The sequence below is a fragment of the Pollachius pollachius genome (assembly GCF_949987615.1).
Source record: "Pollachius pollachius genome assembly, chromosome: 3".
NCBI lineage: Eukaryota > Metazoa > Chordata > Actinopteri > Gadiformes > Gadidae > Pollachius > Pollachius pollachius.
Window position 1 is genome coordinate 22,332,336 of NC_136936.1, and position 20,000 is coordinate 22,352,335.

Consider the following 20,000-nt stretch of genomic DNA (forward strand, 5'->3'; position numbering starts at 1 on the left):
TGTTCTTTTTTCCTGCACTTCATCCTCGCCTCCCCATCACGCAGAAATGCTTCCGATCCGATAGCAGCTCAGAGCCGCTGCTGTTCTGGCGGAGGCGTCCCGCTGGTGGAGATGCATGTGCAGGCGTAGGGTTTTTGTGCATACACCCGGGCACACCTGACCTATATTTATTCTGCGTCATCTGTCACACCGGTCACATCGCGTTTCGGTTTCATCAACTCTTCCATCACACGCACACACACTCACACACACACACACACACACACACACACACACACACACACACACACACACACACACACACACACACACATCAACGCACACACATACAAGCACACCCACGCAATGCAGCCTTAGATGGTCAGCCAACCCTCCTCCAAGTCCCCTGACAATGGCTGGCTGATGGTAAACACCTTATAAAGGGGTTTCATCCCTACTACCACCACCCCCACCCACACACTCTTTCTCTTGTTCCCGTCTTTAAGCTGCTTCTCCCTCTCCCTCTCTCTCCCTCTCTTTCTCCCTCACTCTCTCCCGGTCCCCTGCCAGGCTACAGGAAGTGTGTGGTCCTCTCTCTTCTCTCCCAGGCCGCTGGGTTCAGGGGGTTGGGGGAGAATCAAAGAACGTTACACCGTGCTGGTAATCAGTTAGGGGGTTATGACAAAAAAAGGGACAAATCGGCGCAAGGAAAGCGCCTCTTCTCTTGTAATCAGAGCCTGAGTCCTGAGTCTGCACGCAGTGCCCATTTTAATAAGGCCTGATAACGCCAGCTTCTTTAATCACTGTGGTTGAGGACCCTGGCACTGGAACAGTTTCTCTCCCCCCCCCCCCCCCCCCCCCCCCCCCCCACACACACACACACACACACACACACACACACACACACACATACACAGCTACGCACACAAAAACACACACACACACAGACACACACACACACACAAACACATAAGAACACACATACACGCACACACACACACACACACACACACACACACACACACACACACACACACACACACACACACACACACAGATAGACACTCATGCACATCCATCGTGCACAAGTGTGCATCTCGGGGCTAGGGGGTAGGGAGGGGGAATGAATGAGTGTTGTAATGAATGAGCTCATTGCAACATTACTTCTTGCTGCATTGGTTTCTCGTTGCTCTGCTTGGGCCCATTGTAGCACACAGATACGCTAGATGTGGAAGATCCATGGAGGTGGTTGGATCGTGAGAAATGCGTGGGGGGGGGGGGGATTTGGGAGCAGAGGAGATGTATTGAGAGATTAAAGGTGGCGAGATGTACTCAGTAAACGTTTTGGCCGACCCTGATAAGCATCAAAGGTAAGTGGCATGCGGAAGGACTGCAGCGCTTATCTATATGGATTTTAGAGGAAGGAAAGAAATACTGTTGAAAACCTAACCTGGCCGGCGCACAGTCGAGTCAAACCGCCCTGGTCAGAAGGTTCCAGAAGGATTAGAGGAGAGAGGATGTGAGACGGAGAAGATAGGACAAACACTGAGAATTTGAAAATGAAAAGCATGCAAGCATATGAGCAAAGATGTTAGGGACAGTTCATCCGTATATGAAAAGATAAAGACAAAGAGATCCACCTGGCTGGGGCCTCTCTTCATGCGCCGCCTGCAGACGCCAACGGGTTTACTTCAAAGCCCTCCATGCAAATGAAGGCCCAGGGCTTTTGTCGGAGTCCGTCCCGTCACCACCACGACTGTGTGTCTTTCCGCACATCAAAGCCGAAAGGCTAAACGCTACACATTAGCAGAGTAACCCTGTATCAGCAGAAGCCATTAACTCCAGGCTCCTGTTACAACCCCTCCCCCCCCCGCCAAAATGCACATACACACACACAGACATACATGCACACACATATGTACAAAAACATACACATACATGGTCAGGTACAACTTGCCCAGGGTTGGGCAAAGACACACACGTAACCACACACAAACACACTATTGAACTAACACCGGTATGCAGTAGCAGAAGACGATTCCAGAAAGGAGGCGGACATGTACACACACATACTCACAGACACATGCGTACAAAACGAAGAATGCACACACATAATCCCTCTCTGACACACACACCCAACCACACACACAGACTCATAAATACACACACAGGCACTCACACGCACATACTCATACACTCACAAACACACACACACACACGCACACACACACACACACACATGACTCTAACACACGCACACACACACACACACACACATACATTTGCTACAGGTTACTTTCTGGAGGGTTCCCATGCCAACAGAAGTTGACACCATTTTAACTTTGCTGAGCGTATCGATTCCCCAACAACATATGACCTCATTCCTATACTAGCGGGGGCGTTTGTCCAGCGAGAGAGTGAGAGAGAGACCTAGAAAGAGAGAGAGAGAGAGACAGAGAGAGAGAGAGAGAGAGAGAGAGAGAGAGAGAGAGAGAGAGAGAGAGAGAGAGAGAGTCGTCTGAATGACCTCCAAAAGGGTCAAAGTTTACAGTACTGAGAGAGAGAGCGAGAGAAAGTCGTCTGAGTGACCTCCAAGAGGGTCAAAGTTTACAGTAGAGACAGACAGACAGATTATGGTTGCACGGCGGGATGTATTTGAGCTGCTGGTTAGCTTGTTGCGCAAATCATGTTAAAACAACACATGCACAAAAACATGCACTCACACACACACACAAATATCCACACACAATAGAAGGTGTTTCTTGGCCCCAGACAGGCTGTCGTCTGGAAGCTATACATGTGGATTACCTTAACAAACAACGCTAAAAATACAGTTTCTTTTCATGAACAAGACCACCGCATACGCGCCCCTCCCCGTCTCATACGCGCCCCTCCCCCTCCCCACCCAGCGCCCCTTCCAGTCCACCAGCCAAAGTTACCGTTGAACTCCCCAAACCGCCGTGGCTCTATAATCCAGCCGCCACAGGTGTGCTCTGTAGTCTGTAGTGTTCAGATCTCTGCATCGCCTGTGTGTGTTTTGTGCTTTTGCTCACAAGCAAAGACGTCTTTGTAGATCGGCGGCGGCACCACCACCAACGCCCTCACCGTTGACAGCTGCCTGCGCCAGTTCCAAGACATCTGTTCGTTTCTGTTACGGGCCCACCGCGCACGTCTCGGTCCGCCGTGCACACCTCGGCCCGCCGTGCACACCTCGGCCCGCCGTGCACACCTCGGCCCGCCGTGCACACCTCGGCCCGCCGTGCACACCTCGGCCCGCCGTGCACACCTCGGTCCGCCGTGCACACCTCGGCCCGCCGTGCACACCTCGGCCCCACGTGCACACCTCGGTCCAACGTGCACACCTCGGTCCAACGTGCACATCTCAGCCCACCGTAGACGCCTCATTCCATCGTGCACGCCACCGCGCACGTCTCAGTCCACCGTGCACTCTCGGTCGGCTGTATGTGGTGGGGCATGCGATATGGGTGTGGAAGTAATAGCCTTCTTGCTCTACACCCAGCATTCACTTGACACACACACAAACACACACACGCACACACTCACACCACGGCCACACACACGCATATGCGCATACACACAAACACACACACACCAAAAGAAACACCACACACACGCTGAACACTCTAAAGTCGTCCGTCAGGGAGCAGGGATTGCGGCCCGGTCGGTAATGACGTCGTTACTCATACGTGTGGACCTGCTCTCTGAGCCGCCGCGGGACCTGCTATATCCTTGGCCTGTGGCTCCGACCAGGTCACACACCTGTGCGGTGGTGGTGGTGGTGGTGCTAAGCTGGTCGCTGTTGTTCTCTCTACCTGCAGGCCGGGGAGGAGCAAAGCTGCTGATGTAACTTAGTTAGGTTATTTGTCAGCATTAATGACCGGGGGGAGTGGGGGGATGTGTCAATGAGTGTGTGGTTTACGTGAACATGTTGCAACCCTAACCCCTTCCAGTGGTTTGGTTTGTTTGTTTGTTTACTGTGGGGAGAAGACATGGCTAAATGAGGACAGGTCACAGGTGCACTTGGAGTCTGATACAAACACAATGCTAGCTTTGTCTTTCATGTGGGCTGGGGGTTGGGGGGGGGGGAAGCATATAGTCATCTGTATTGTATTTGGTGCTACCTTCGCGGCACATGGTAACATGCTCTGTGCTTGTTCACTGTGTTTGATTTGTGGCCCCATTGAGACCATTTCCCTATCGCTTCCTTCTGTGTCTATTCTCGGTGTGTGTGTGTGTATGTGTGTGTGTGTGTGTGTTTGTGGTGCCATGTTCCTCGCACAGCTTAACCCCGCGCCTTTTTCCGGCTTCATTCTCCTCAACAAGACCCGCACCCCCTACCATAAACAAACGCTCACTCACACACACACACACACACACACACACACACACACACAAACCCTAAGATTTCCCCCAATGTTTTTCGATATGGTAAACAATGACAGGAAGCCATATTAAAAATTCTACCTTCTCTTGCATACACATACAAACTACTCCCCTCACTACCCCCCCCCCCCCCCCACACACACACACACACACACACACACACCCTTGGACCCCTCTGTGTGAGACAATGGCCCTTAGCATCCTTGTAGAAATGTGACGGTGAAAACCCCCTGCCTCTCAGTTTGTTTACCTCCTACCACCCCCGCTGTGGGCCTGTCCCAGCGCTTCACCTCAAGTCCAGCTTGCGAGTGTGTGTGTGTGTGTGTGTGTGTGTGTGTGTGTGTGTGTGTGTGTGAATCTGCCCTCTATAGCTCAGAACATGCCGGGCCTGGCGTGCAGAGGGTTTCTGAAGGGCTTTGCGTGCATGCTTTATGGCGTGTGCAGGTGTGCTGCGACTCGCTCGCGTGACACTTAAGTGTGCGTATATTTCCCCCCGGCGTTGTTGTCTATTACCCACCTGCTGTGTTGTATCGGGCGGGGGGGGGAGGGGTCATCAAAGGTCCTGCCGGGCAGGCCTGGCGTAGCGCCCAGGGGAGGCTGAGGGGGTGTCGGCCGTCGCTGGAACTGGCAATGCGGAATCTGAGTGCCCACTGAGGGCGAGTCAAACACTGTTTTGCCACATAAAGTTGGATCTGTGTTAAATCGCTGGGTCCTCTCTCTCTCTTTCTGTGTCAATGTCTCTATGTGTGCTTGTCTCTCTCTGTTCACTCTCTTTCTCGCTCTCTGTCTCTCTCTCTCTCTCGCTGTCTCTCTCTCTCTCTCTCTCTCTCTCTCAATCTTTCAGCATACTCTGTACCATTGTGCGGCTCTGTTCAGGTTCTGTCTATTTGTCTGTCTCCACTCCCACTCATGTCCACCCCTCTGTGTCCCCGTATCTCTTTCCATGCCTGTCTCTTCTTTATTGTCATCCAGTTCAGATCTACTGCTATCGCTACCCCTTCTCTCTCTTTCTATCTTACTATTTCTCTCACCTTTCTCTATTTCCCTTTTTCTCTCATTATCTGCTTTATTATCTGCCAGTTCAGATATATTGCCCTCCCGCCTCTCTTTCTCCCTCTCTCTCTCTTTCTCTCTTTCTCTCTCTCTCTCTCTCTCTCTCTCTCTCTCTCTCTCTCTCTCTCTCTCTCTCTCTCTCTCTCTCTCTCGCCCTCTCGTCTCTTTTGTCTGCCACCTTTTCATTCATTTCCCTACATTCCAGGTCTAAAGGGAGTGGTGGGCCCGTGCTCTGAAACACTGGCCGTCGGTGACACTTGAGATCACGTTGATACGATGCATTGTGTACCTCGGTCCCTCCATTCTTTACCCAGTTCCTAATGACAAGAGTAGCATTCGGGGCCTACGTGTCAATGCGAACGTGGAGAACGCTCTCCGGAGGAAGTCTTATGAACAATATATAGCGTATGTTTTTGCTTATATAATTCAAATAATTACAATGGTGGGCAGCGCAGCACTCGACGCAAGCCAAAGTTCCTTGCAGAGATTAGAGTTATACACAATGATAATGTGTTTTTAAAGAGCTCAAGTGCTCTGCCCACCCAGAGCACTTCTGGTTATTGAGCCTGGGGTCATTTTAGTATTATCCCTCGGTTGGAATCTGAGCTAGTTATTCACTGGCGTGTATTCAGATGTGTCAGGTGGCCGCGCTTTCATTGGGAACACTTAAAGGGTGGCTTCTGGATGATGGATTGCCCCTGATGAAAACATTGTTATAAATCATCTCTGAGGTGGCAGACAGACCGCTGGCAGCTCGTTACCTAGCCTGGAACTGGTCACCATCAGGCTCCCAGCATGTGTTCGCCAGCAAGGTTAGCTTGTTTATCATCCGAGTTAGCCTTTGTGGCTTTTGTTTTTTGTCCTCATTATCACAAACAAGGATGTCACCCTGGGCGCCAGCGGCCCCCCTCTGATGGGTGGGCTCTATGACGCACGCTACCGCGATGCGAGCTGTGCTTCTTTTGCGGTGAGCCGGCCAGGTCAAGGTTAAGACAGGTGGCGAGTGCGCATCATCAATCACAGTGATCAGTTTCGGTCCCCCAGTGTGTCCCTCATCCATCACCCTGATGGGCTCCGCTGGCCGTGTGTCTTAGTGTCGGTGAAGGGGGCCGGAGGTAATTAATAACCCCCTCAACCACGGAATTAATGAGTTAACCTGCTCCCACTCTCCTGCTGGTCCGCTGACAGATGCTAATGGCTAGCGTGCTAGTTATCTGGACCCATGCGACAGCAATGGCTCAGGTGCCTGGGGAGTTTTCTTATGAAGATATAGATGCTCTTTTATCATCCGTTTGAACCGACAGGGAATATATTCACATCCTTTCAATGCTTTATATACGCACCACGGAAACTCCTCGAGAACGCTGGCAGAGCTAAACAAAGTGGCCCGCTCCATGCATAGCGAGCACAACGCCAGACCAAAGCAGCCACCTAAGCAACCGACAGCCGCGAACAGCAGCCGAGGGAGGGGGGAGAGACGCACAGTGAAGGCAAAGGGGGATAACGCAGAGGGGAGAGAAAGTTGAATGGAGAGTGTTAAGAGTGGAGGACAGGGAGAGGCTCATCCTGCCCTCGGGCCCTGAAAGCTGATCGTTACTTCATAAAAGATATGTCTTCATGGGGACACCCCTGACTACCCCTCTGAAGAGCGCTCTCTCTCTCTCTCTCTCTCTCTCTCTCTCTCTCTCTGTGGCCGAGTTTCATCGCCTGAAAGGGGAATAAAGCGCTGCAATAAAAAGACGTAAACGATATTGTTGGAACCTGAGTCTTTGTTTTCTGTTTTTTTTGTGGACGATAAAGGATGCTATTATTCAGTCCTGGACAAGCTGAGCTCACGTGTCTGAATTCCTTGGTTGCGCGGGGCCGTTGCAGTCTGCCTTTCATGTGTTTTGTCCTTAATGTATCGGAACCTTTGTGCCGCTCAACAGCTTCACCGTTCAGCGGCCGGAGTAAAACCAAAACCGCACATACTTGGGAGCCGGAGACCTGTGCTTCAAAGCAAACCGTCCATTGTATCATTTGTATTTTTGGGGTTCTTTTTAAAGGAAGAAAGAAAAAGAAAACACAACTATCCCCTTTTAATGGACGGCTGTGTCGACAGTTTAGCCATAAACAGGAGTCCCTCCTTTCTGCTTCCTCTCATGCCGTGCGCCCAATTCAGCCAGCAGATTCCCCGCCATACTGACAAAACCAGTCATTAACTCCATCCAGCTACCAACCCCCCCCCCCCCTCCCCCGTAACACACACAGCCATACCGGGGACAAATGGAGAAGGGACTGGGGCACAGGAAGGATTGGACAAAAAGAGAGAGAGGGGGGTGGAGGAAAGGAGGGGCTGTGGTTCAGGGGACAATGACGAAAGCAATAGAAGCGGATTGAAAGAGTGAAATAACTGGAGGGAGAAGGGGAGCAGGGGGGCAGGGGGAGGCTAGAAAGGAGAAGAATGTGATGTCCCCACTCTATAAGGGATTCCATTTTAAGCCATTCCAGAATAGAACAGTAAGTCACCAGTCCCCTTTGTCCATCTTTGATCTCGCCGCCGCGCCGGGATTGGGCACCTGACAAGCTCCTCTCGCTCCTCTGCAAGGAACCCTGCGAGAGAGAGAGAGAGAGAGATAGTGTTATGAAAGGAGGAAACACACAACCATACATTGTAGTTGAGTTGTAGAGAGCAACAAAGTGAGGCGACGAGGGGAGAGAGAAAAGAAAGTGGTGGAAAAACTGGGTTAGACTTGGGCACACTTCATAAGAGAGGATATGATGAGGGCTTCTCAGCTCAGAGCTCATAAAAACCAAACGCATGTATGAGTCTGTGTCTGTGGCTCTCCCTCGGTGTGGGTTTGCCGCACCGGCCGCGGACAGAGATAAATCCACGGAGTCTTAAGGGAGATTTCTCTACGAAAAGCTACAGTTTTCTGGGACCACCCACTACTACTTGCGGTCTCTCTCTTCACACGCGTTCACACATTGACGCACACATGCACGTACAAACACACACATACACACACACACACACACACACACACACACCCACACACACACACACACACTCACCCACACACACACACACACACACACACAGACACACACACACTCCTAATGGGAAGAAAATTCACCAGCTTTGCCTGGATATCAAACTCTTCCCCTTCCTTGTGTTTTCCTGGTTCACGCCCGCGGGGCAGTCACTGCTCTAAACAACTACTCAAATGTTGACATCACATTTTCAAACACCCATTTCCCAGACGGGGAATTTGAAAACCCCAAGAGAATAATAATTTGCCGGCAAGGTCACTTTTGCAAACATGAAGAGGATTCATTGCGTTGTTTTGCACAGAATTCAGAAGGCTGGCTAACTAAAGATTTAGGGCGGGACCCCGGGTCAGGGTGGGGAAGGGAAAATGATGTGGCTCTCATCATGCGCCTCTTTAAAGAAGCTAAAGCCTGAATCCTTGAGTCTCTCTTTAAAGACACTTAGGCCCTAAGACCTTGAGCAACACAGCTCAATCAAACCTCCTCGCTCCGGCGTTCAGCCACAATCCTTCACCCGCTCCTCAGCCAACAGCTGGCCGACCACGGCCTCATCCCGGGAGGCCGCTGCTGCTGGTCAGCGCACACACACACAGCCGCTCAGGAGCCTTTACAACTCCCTACTGTGCCCCGCACTAAATAACTTTCAGACCCTTTTCACTCCCTCCCACACCACACTGACCCCAACACCCCCACACCACTGTTCTTCTGTCTTTAAAACCTAAAACCTAACTGCGTTCCCTCGCTACACATCCTGGTGTTGAGAAGAAGAGACGGACTCAGCCAACTCTGAGGAGATAGAGTGATAAGAGGAAAAAGTCCCCCCTCCCTCCCTCCCTCCCTCACCCCAGGGGCTAATCTCCCCTTTTTGTCTATTCCTCAGCGTAGACGGGCTGAAATCAAAGGAGCTTTAAGGGGCTGAGGAGCCGGGGGATTTCGGGTCCTGATTGACACGGGATGGGAGCGGTGGGGAGAAAGGCTCAGCAGGTAGCTGCTAGCCCGGCAAGGGAACCGGGCTACGCTAATCCTGATGCTGCGGAGGGGGAGAGGCGGAGATGGTGACTTTATTGCCTCTGTGGGAGCGAGAGGGAGAGAGAGAGAGAGAGAGAGAGAGAGAGAGAGAGAGAGAGAGAGAGAGAGAGAGAGAGGGAGAGAATGATATAGGGAGACATGGAGAGAGAGAGAGAGAATGAGGGAGACAGACAGAGAGAGACAGAGGGAGAGAGAGATAGCGAGAGACAGAAAGAGACAAAGAGAGAGAGAGAGAGAGAGAGAGAGAGAGAGAGAGAGAGAGAGAGAGAGAGAGAGAGGGAGAGAGATAATGATATAGGGAGAGATGGAGAGAGAGAGAGAGAGACACACAGAGAGAGAGACAGAGGGAGAGAGAGAGAGAGAGGAAGAGAGAGGGAGAGAGACACAGAGAGAGAGAGGGAGAGAGAGGGAGAAAGGCACAGAGAGAGAGACAGAGGGAGGGAGAGAGAGAGAGAGAATGATAGAGGGAAAGACGGAGAGAGAAAGAGCAAAAGAGAGAGGGAGAGAGAGAGAGAAAGAGAGGGAGCGAGAGGGAGAGGTAGAGAGAGAGGGAAAGAGAGGGAGAGATTTGCCCTTCGCTATCTCATGGGCTCGTGTTAAAATCCTCTTGCTTTTGGCAGTCTACGACGTCATGGCCCTGTTTTTAACGGCAGGTCGACGGAGCGCTTTTTAAAATTTTTATTGTTGTTATCGAAGAAGCAAATTACTAGGGCATGTGGTATATGTGGAAACATGTGGGCGGCCGGGGCTGAGCTGTGGGCCGGGCCTGGGCGAGAAGTGGCAGATGCATTTAGGGGCTTTTTGTTTACGGCAACATATTTTGTGTGGACGATTTCCTCATTTACTTATGATCTGCCGGATGAAATTGAGTGCCTCTGAGTGGGGTTTTGGGGGCAGGGTTGTGTATTTATAAACACACTTTGGGACAATGCATGGTTGTTTGGGTGTGTATCTGTGAATGTGTATCCTTGTGTATTTGTGGGTTGTGTGTGTGAGACTCTTTGTGAGTGTCATGGAAGAACACCCACTGGAGACAGATGTGTAAATCCATACCCAGTATGAATCAGATAATTACACACTCCTAGTCTTCAGGGGGAAAATGACCCAACTACAACGACACACACACACACACACACACACACACACACATGCGCACACACACACACACACACACACACACACACACACACACACACACACACACACACACACACACACACAGAAATACACACACATTATCTCCTTATCTTACTCTCTTTTATTAAAAGACGCCATCAGCATTACCACTGACTCCACCATTTGTTAACCCGAAAACCGGGCCTACTAGATGACTGGCACGCTATTGGTCTAATCGTTGTCTGAGTCTGTACACACCACACCTTTTGGAGAATTATTGTTTCCTCAACGTTGGATTTATCGCTTACGGGGTGAAAGGAAACACTACTATGCTTCTTCCAACAGACGTTATTGAAATGGATAGAGGGAAAGAGAGAGAGAGAGAGAGAGAGAGAGAGAGAGAGAGAGAGAGAGAGAGAGTGAAAGAGAGACCTCTTGAAAGATGAGTTGGCCAATCAAACAGTCAGTCAAAGGAAAGATGAGACCAGTCGTCCGCTCGACGAAGAAAAGTGTCACTTAGGTTACCGTTTCAGATATGAATGTGTGCAAGCATGCACGTCAGTGGTGTTTATGGCCGTGTTTGGGTGTGTGTGTGTGTTGGTCGATGTGTGTGGTCGTTTGTGTGTGTATGTGTAATAGAACTACGGAAAGCTGTTAGGGATAAATTGTGGTTTCAGTTAACGTTTAATGTGTGTATAATATGTGTGTGTGTGTGTGTGTGTGTGTGTGTGTGTGTGTGTGTGTGTGTGTGCTCATGCGCTTGTGGGTGTGTGCGTGTGTGTGCTAGAAACAGGTTAAGAAAACATACTCATAAAGGCTCCGACGTACCTACAAGCAAACTCAAAATGTGCGTGTTTGCATGGTCTAGTTGGACAGCCATTTGGACAGGGTGCAATAGAGGCAGCGTGGTGTGGAGGCTGTTTATCTCAAGGACTCCACCGCATGCCAATCACAGTGGCATTTGTTCGGTAAATGCTCTGAAATGCCAACCAGTTCTCTGGTAACATCGCAGGCGCCGGCCGCTGCCAAACAAGGCGACTGGCCTTGTATGTGTGGGAGAAGAAAGGCAGAGTGGGGTTATTCAATATTCTGTGTGTATGTCAAGGGGAATATGAATGAGCATCGCCCCGCTCCTAATGCCTTGCTCTGAGTGGATTAATGGCGGACTGAGAGCAAAAGGAGAGAAACCGCAAGGACAAGAGAGCGAGACGCGGAGAGTAGGGGGTTGATGCGGAGTGGCTGTTGATTCTTTTAATCATTTTTTTCTCCGCGATGATACAATAAATACAGCAGCTCATTCTGTGTGGTTCATCCTCTCTGCCGACGTCCCCCACATTCATCCCTACCTACCTTCATTGTTCTTCATTGTCACCCTGCCTCCTTATCGATGTTGTGCTATCTCAGCAAACATACTGCTGGATGTGTCCACATGCTCAAGCTCTGTACCGCCTGCTCCCAACCCTGTCCTGACCCTCAACCTGTCCCCTCTCTGTTTGTCTTCCAGCCTGTAAGATCGGGTCGTACCGGGCCCTGGCGGCGGACGGGCCCTGCGCTAAGTGCCCGCTGCACAGCTACTCCACCAGGGAGGGCTCCACATCCTGCGTCTGCGACAAGGGCTACTTCCGCTCAGAGACCGACCCCGCGTCCATGCCCTGCACCCGTGAGTGTGCGCACACACACACACACACACACACATAAGCATACATGCACACACACACACACACACACACACACACACACACACACACCCACACACACACTAGTACTGTTAACTCAACTGAAATCGTGACCTAAGGGACTATTTCCCCCGATACACACATGCAAGCACGAGCCCACACACACACACACACACACACACACACACACACACAAGCCGACTCTGCACATGCGCACACACACACACACATACATACACACACACACACACACACACACACACACACACAAACACACACATACAAGCACCCATACGCAGACACACACACACACACGCACAGACACACACACACAAACACACAAATGCTCATAGACAGATGTACTCCACGGGAGAGACACACAGAGGAGCAGAAGGAGATTTCAGTGTCAGTCTTGTAGTTCCTGGTGGTATTTAGTGATCAGTCATTGTGACAGAGAACTAATGGGGCTGCAAAATGACATGCACCATTCAGTCGCACACACACACACACACACACACACACACACACGCACACACGCGCACACACACAGACAGCAGATGTGCGAGTGAGTGTGTGTGTCAGTAAGAGAGAAAAGATAGAGAGAGACGAGAGTGAAAAAAAGAGAAAGTTACCAAAAGAGAGAGAGAGAACAAAAGGGTAGAGCAATAAGGATGGCGATAGGAAGTGTTTGCAGAGGAAAACACTTCAATCTTCTGTCTCTTTCTCTCCGCCTGTCACTCCTTCCATTACCACCACCACCCGTTCAGCCCTCTACTTCAGTGACTCTCTGTCTCTCTCTGTCTCTCTCTCTCTCTGTCCCACTCTCTCTTTCGCTCTCTTTCTCTCTCTCTCTCTCTCTCTCTCTCTCTCTCTCTCTCTCTCTCTCTCTCTCTCTCTCTCTGTCACACTCTCTCTCTCGCTCTCTCTCTCAGCTGCAAAAGTCATCATGATGGGGGATTTGCTGGGTGTGTGATTCAAAAAATTTGGAACGGAAATGTTGGTTCTGCACCCGGTACTGGCAGTCAGTCGTGACTCACCGTGACCGTGACAACAAACACTAGATACAGGAATGTGAAAGAAACACACATACACACACGCACACACACACACACACACACACACACACACACACACACACACACACACACACCCACACACACACACACACACACAAACAGAAACAACACAGATTTACTTGAATGTTGAACTCATTTTCATAGCTGATGTCATGCTTGGCTGATATTCGGCTATCGTTTTAAGACGAATGATGTGTTAACTTAATGTGGATTTATCACTCAGTGGACTCGTTCCGCAGAACATCTGCACGGGTTAACTGTTAAACAGTCAGTCCTGTTCACTTGGACTGGTGTACTTTCATCCATACACCTACGCAAACACAACCTTCATCAGTACACACTTTGTATGCATCAAAATGCTTTGTTCATGCCATTTCCTAACACAAATCAGCATTGCATGTTGATTTGTTGTTTGATCATATTGTTATTCCCCATCTTTTACAAATTTACACATTCACATAGATACATTTCTTTCTCCATGAAGTACCCACATATACCTCTGGTCTGTTTCAGAAATATGCTCTGAAGCTGCAAACATACTATTGGTTAACAGCTGGTACGTTGAACCAGGTTCAGCCTCCTGTTCTGGTCAGTGAATGAACAGTGAATCCACTACTAGAAATCCCACTCGCCCCAACCCAGGTACGGCCACTCCTGGCTCTCTCTCTCCGTCTGACCCCACCGGTCCGTCTGCAAGGCAGCCCGCCACAACCTTTGAACTCCTCCCCCGACAGGCCGCCTGCCTTATTTGGATTCCTCGTGTTTTTCGTCTTCTGCAACTTCTCTTTCTTTTCTTTTCTTACTTTCCTGCCGTTACGCTGCGTCTCGGCGCTCTGTAATTACAGCTGCCACTCAAACATCCCTGGACCGCAATGGGCTTGTTTCCGTTCTTACTCTCTTTCTCTCTTTCTGTCGTTCTGTCTTTCTCTCCTGCTCTCTCCTCGAACAAGCAAAATAAATAAATCTGTTCTCCACTCTTGTTTGGAGCCGAGTGAAAAAAACAACAAAGTATTTTCCCAGCTTGCCTTGCTGAAGGTCAGGCGCAGGAAAGCAGCAGCCTGCATCTCCGGTAATTGGTGTATGCGTGTGTGCCTGTCTGCGTGTTTGTGTGTGTGTGCGTGTGTGTGTGTGTGTGTGTGTGTGTGTGTGTGTGTGTGTGTGTGTGTGTGTGTGTGTGTGCGTTCGCATAATTGAAAACGTTTTTCCTCCTCTCTGAGCTCAAGGGTCTAGCGATGCGGGCGTGTGATTAAAGCGGGATGCGGTGTGATTCTGGGCTCGGCTGGGGCTGGCTAGCTCCGGCTCCCCTCTGTAGATGTCACCTTTTAGCGCCCTGCTAGCACCTCTGATCCGTGCGTCATCACTTTGTCCTGTTTGTTTTCGAATAATCCAACTGATTGGACACACCGATGGGGCGCTTTGGTCGTTGCGTTACCCATTACACACACACACACACACACACACACACACACACACACACACACACACACACGCACGGAGAGGCACACTCACACACACACACACACACACACGCAGAGGCACACTCACACACACACACACACACACACGCTGAGAAACACACACACACACACACACAAACACACATATGCAGAGACACACTCTCTCTCACACACACACACACACACGAACAGAGTCACACGCAAACACAAACACACACACACACTCACACACTTCAACACGAACAAAAGTACAAGCACACAAACACACACACATACAAACACACACACACACAAACACGCACGTGAACATGCAACGCTGGCAGTAATAAGGAACAGGTGAAAGACTTAGGTGTTGTGTTGGGGTGGGAGGTGGAAGAGGGCTGGATCTGGTGTGTTAAGATCCGTTCTTTCCCCCAACCCTTTTAGTTGGTCTACTGGTGGATTTATGGGTTTGTTGAAATGATCTGTATAACTGTGTAGTCGAGAAAGTTAGAAGATTGTGAGGTACAATGGAAGGAGAAAGAGGCAGAGAGGTAGAGAAGAGGAAGAGAGGAAGAGTTAATCCAGTCAAAGACAGGATAAAGGAAGTATGGTTCCCAATGACCAAGCCAACACATACGAAATCCATCTAACTGATAATGGTTTTCTTGGAAGGCCAGAACACACACACACACACACACACACACACACACACACACACACACACACACACACACACCTACACACACACACACACACACACACACACACACACACGCCACCTCCTCTGAGGATTAATAACTAACAGTCAATCAAAGTGGAGGTCTCTCCCACGCTCCTTCGCTCCCAGTGAGGTGCATTCTGGGAGCTTGGCAGGTAATGGGTTAATAAAAAATATTTGAGAAAAAAAAATACGACTTCTTCCAACTTAGTGTGGTTAGGAGTACTCTCCGGTTGACTTAATTTGGATATTTTAATGCGGAAGCGATAATAGCAGGAATGCCACAGATTGGTTTGTCTCTGTCGGGGACATGTGTAAGGAGGTGCTGTGTGCACAGAAGTACAGACACAATGTTCCATTCCAGATCATCAATCCAAGCCTGGACCGCAAACACTCACTCTCTCTCACACACACACACACACACACACACACACACACACACACACACACACACACACACACACATAGTGTGTGTGCGTGTGTGTGTCTTTGTGCGCATCATGTGTGTCTGCACTGACGTCGTAAACTTCTATGGTGTCTAATGTGTTGCTCGCCGTGGCAACAAACAGCAAACATAATAAGAGGTGTCATTGCTGAGGTGTACAGCCGAAGCACTCTCGCTCTGTATGTTGTTTTGCTCACAGACCCCAACACCATATCCTGCACACAATACCACAACAACACTTAATCCACAACCGCTAAAAAATGCTGCTTGTTGACCTGGATCACTGCAGAGCTCAGGGGCACTACAGATGGAACCCCCTCACCTCGCCGAGCATGAATATCACCTCGCTACTATTGTTCTGTTTGGCACAACCCACCCTCCATAATTAAAGATTAGAAACACAGATGAACGTGGTGGTTAATAGCTGTATCTCTGCTGCTCAACCTGGCCCATTGATAACGCTGGCGCTTTAATGAGCCTCTTGGCACGGACAGCTTAATTTAGTATCCCCTTCTAAAAGAGGCTCCCATTGTTTTAGGGCTGGTGAGAGAAGAGGGAGAGGGAGTGAGAGGGAGTGAGAGGGAGAGAGTGATACAGAGAGAGAAGGGGGAGTGAGAGGGAGAGAGGGAGTGAGAGGGATAGGGGGGGAGAGTGAGACAGAGAGAGACGGAGTGAACGGAAGAGAGGGCGTGTGAGGGAGTCAGAGGTGGAGAGTGAGACAGAGAGATTGAGGGAGTGAGAGGGAGAGAGGGAGTGAGAGGTAGAGGGATAGAGGGAGGGAGAGGGGCGAGAGTGAGACAGAGAGAGAGGGAGTGAGAGGAAGAGAGAATGTGAGAAAGGGAGAGGGGCGAGAGTGAGACAGACCGAGAGGGAGCGAGAGGGAGAGAGAATGACGGAGTGTGAAAAAGTGGATCTGGAAGTGGGGAAGGAAGAAGAGAGGAGACAGGAGAGGAGAGGGACTCTTGGTTCATCTTGATTTTTAATGAGAATCATTAATGGATTAGTTTCGGATCATCAGTGGGTGTCGGTGGCTAGTGTGTGTGGGGGGGGGGGTGTGGATATTAACACACATCACGTACTTTGAGTTGCTTTGTTACCCTTTCCTCCTTTCTATCCATCTCTCTTTCCCACACACGCACACACACACACACACACACACACACACACACACACACACACACACACACACACACACACACACACACACACACATACACACAAACACACACAAACACCCACGCGTGTTAATGACGGGCATTCTTGGTTTTAAAACACATTTTAGCAGTTTAAAAAAGCAGTGTACAGTGTCATCTGTGAGTTTGAGTTAAAATACCACTTGTTCCAAACTCTCTCTCTCTCTCTCGCTCTCTCTCTCTGTCTCTCTCTCTCTCTCACACACACACTCTCTCTCTCTCTCTCTCTTTTTTCTCTCTGTTTCTGTTTAACACTGTTGCTCCACATATCCCTTCCTCAGTCCACACGGAGCCGAAACAGGCGAAAACGATCCGGTTTCGTTTTATGCGGTTCAGGAATATCTCCGTAAAGACGGAGTCATTGCGAAAACACATCGAGCTGTAGAAACGCTGTAGTAAATACTAAAGGCGCTGGTTCTCCACAAAAAAAAGTGGAGTTTTAAAATTGAGCAGAAATACTTTTTAATGTACAGTTAGTAATTCAATTTATCAAGGGGCTTGATTTAAAGCTACAAAAAGATTACAAATAAAATAATAAATAAAAAATTCAACGCAACACTGACGTCCCCCAGCTGGTGGGGGGCTAATGACGCCATCGTTTGCGTTTAAGGCGTCCACACGAATCCTAACACAAAACCGCAAAGGTCCAGATAGATTTGAAACCACCTCCGAGGGTGGTTTCAGAAATGTGCGGTTTCGGGCACCGGATTCACCGGCTCCGTCTGGACGGTCGGCCGAAACGCACAAGACTTATGCGGTTTCACCAAAAAATCGGCTCCGTGTGGAGCCAATTGTACCAACAAACCTATTTTTTTTCTCTTTCTCTCTCTCTCTCTCTTTCTCTCTCTCTCTCTCTCTCTCTCTCTCTCTCTCTCTCTCTCTCTTTTTCTCTTTCTTCCTCTCTCTCGCCCTCTCTCCCTCGCTCTCTCTCTTCCTTTTTCTCACCCTCTGTCCCTCTCTCTCGCTCTCTCTTTGATTCTACTGCTGTATTCTACGCTTCTATTTCATCCCAACTCAGTCATCGCCATAGATAATACTATGGCCACAGTGTGTACATACATATGCTCTAAACATACACACACACACACATACATACACCCACACACACCCACAGCCGCACACACACACCCACCCACAAAAAAACACATACACACACACATAGACCCACATATGGCACTGTGAACACACACTCCCAGACAAGGAATGGTCTTAACATGCAAGGCCATTATGAATACAATCTCTATTTCAGACCCACATTAGTGCAGGACACGCTGGAACTACAGCACACTTCTCCCTCTCTCTTTCATTCGTTCTCTCTCTCACACACCCACACACCCACGCACAAATACACACACAGACACACACACACACACACGCACACATACACACACACACACACACTCCTACGCTCTCCGGCCCTGCTGTTCTCTCCATGTCTGTGTGAAATCGCTCATCGCCACGCAGCTCCTCCAAAAATAACACTGATAATTAATTTCCGTTGTGAAATGATTCGTCTGTGGGACGACGCGCTTTCATATTTCACCCCACATCGATCCCACCGCCCGCACGCGCGTGCTTCATTACCCGCCGGGAGGAGGACGAGAGACACACAGGCAGGGAGAGAGAGAGAGGGAGGGGGAGAGAGAGGTAGGGATAGAGAGAGAAAGAGAGAGAGAGAGAGAGAGAAAGAGAGAGCGGGAGTAGAGAGGGAGAGAGAGAGAGAGAGAGAGAGAGAGAGAGAGAGAGGAAAGAGAGTAAGACTAAGTCAATTACCGTTGTTTATGTTTCAAAGCCATGGCACAAAAACACATTAATTACAATATGCCATGTAAATTGACATGCAAATTGAAATTGATGAGCTTTTGAGGTGGGCAAGTTTATGTGGCATACATCTCTGCACGCCGTGGATATTTAAAGCTAGCATCATGGTGTGCTGCTGGGGGGGATGGGGGGGGGGGGGGGGGTGGGGGGAGGGGCCCAAAAAGCATCAAAGCAAAGAAAATAACCGTGATAACAGAGCCTCAAGCAACCTCCGCCCACCAGTGGCGGTGGGTGAGTGGATGGGTGGGTGCTGCCACGAGGGGCCCCGCCGCGGGCAGCGGGGCCCGGGCGCACGGAGACACAACTCCAGCCGGGGCCGCCGCCGCCGCCGCCGGCACATGAATGGGAGGGAAGGAGACATGTGCGGGGCCGATCGGGTTCCACTTAACGTGCTGAATGAACTGGGTCGAAACCCGACCCCTCCCCCCACCGCACCCTCACCCCTCCTCCGGCGTAAAGGACAGCGCATTACAAGGGAACTCACCCCGAAGCTCTCAATGAATCAAGGACGTCCACTTCATAGAAATTGTACTCAACCCCACAGATCCCTCTTGATGTATGTCTGTTTCTAATGTTGTACCTTTCAGCCTTTTACACAAAATCCCCATTTCGCATTGAGGCACAAGAAGCCGAAAGCGCCTCACTAACTGACCTCCGACTCCTTCCTCTCTCCCCCCCCCGCCTCCACCCCCCCAGGGCCCCCGTCGGCGCCGCTCCACCTCATCTCCAACGTGAACGAGACCTCGGTCAACCTGGAGTGGAGCACGCCGCTGAGCTCCGGGGGGCGGCCCGACCTCACCTACAACGTGGTGTGCAAGCGCTGCGGGCCGGAGGGCCGGCACTGCCAGCCCTGCGGCAACGGGGTGCACTTCAGCCCCCAGCAGCTGAGCCTGAGGGGCACGCGGGTCTCCATCAACGACCTGCAGGCGCACACCAACTACACCTTCGAGATCTGGGCGGTGAACGGCGTGTCCCCGCAGAGCCCGGGGCCTGAGCAGGCCGTGTCCGTCACCGTCACCAC

General features: G+C 50.4%; 1 protein-coding gene across 2 annotated transcripts in view; it reads left to right on the forward strand.

Moving 5' to 3' along the window:
• Nucleotides 1–20,000, forward strand: part of LOC307072936 (ephrin type-A receptor 4) — a 52,593-nt gene that overhangs the window by 11,781 nt on the left and 20,812 nt on the right. For both annotated transcript variants that reach the window (XM_079732517.1, XM_079732518.1), the window contains exons 4-5: nucleotides 12,116–12,271; nucleotides 19,676–20,000. The exon at nucleotides 19,676–20,000 is cut by the window's right edge and continues 11 nt beyond it. In XM_079732517.1, coding sequence (XP_079588643.1) covers nucleotides 12,116–12,271; nucleotides 19,676–20,000 — 481 coding nt within the window. The remainder of the gene's footprint in view (nucleotides 1–12,115; nucleotides 12,272–19,675) is intronic.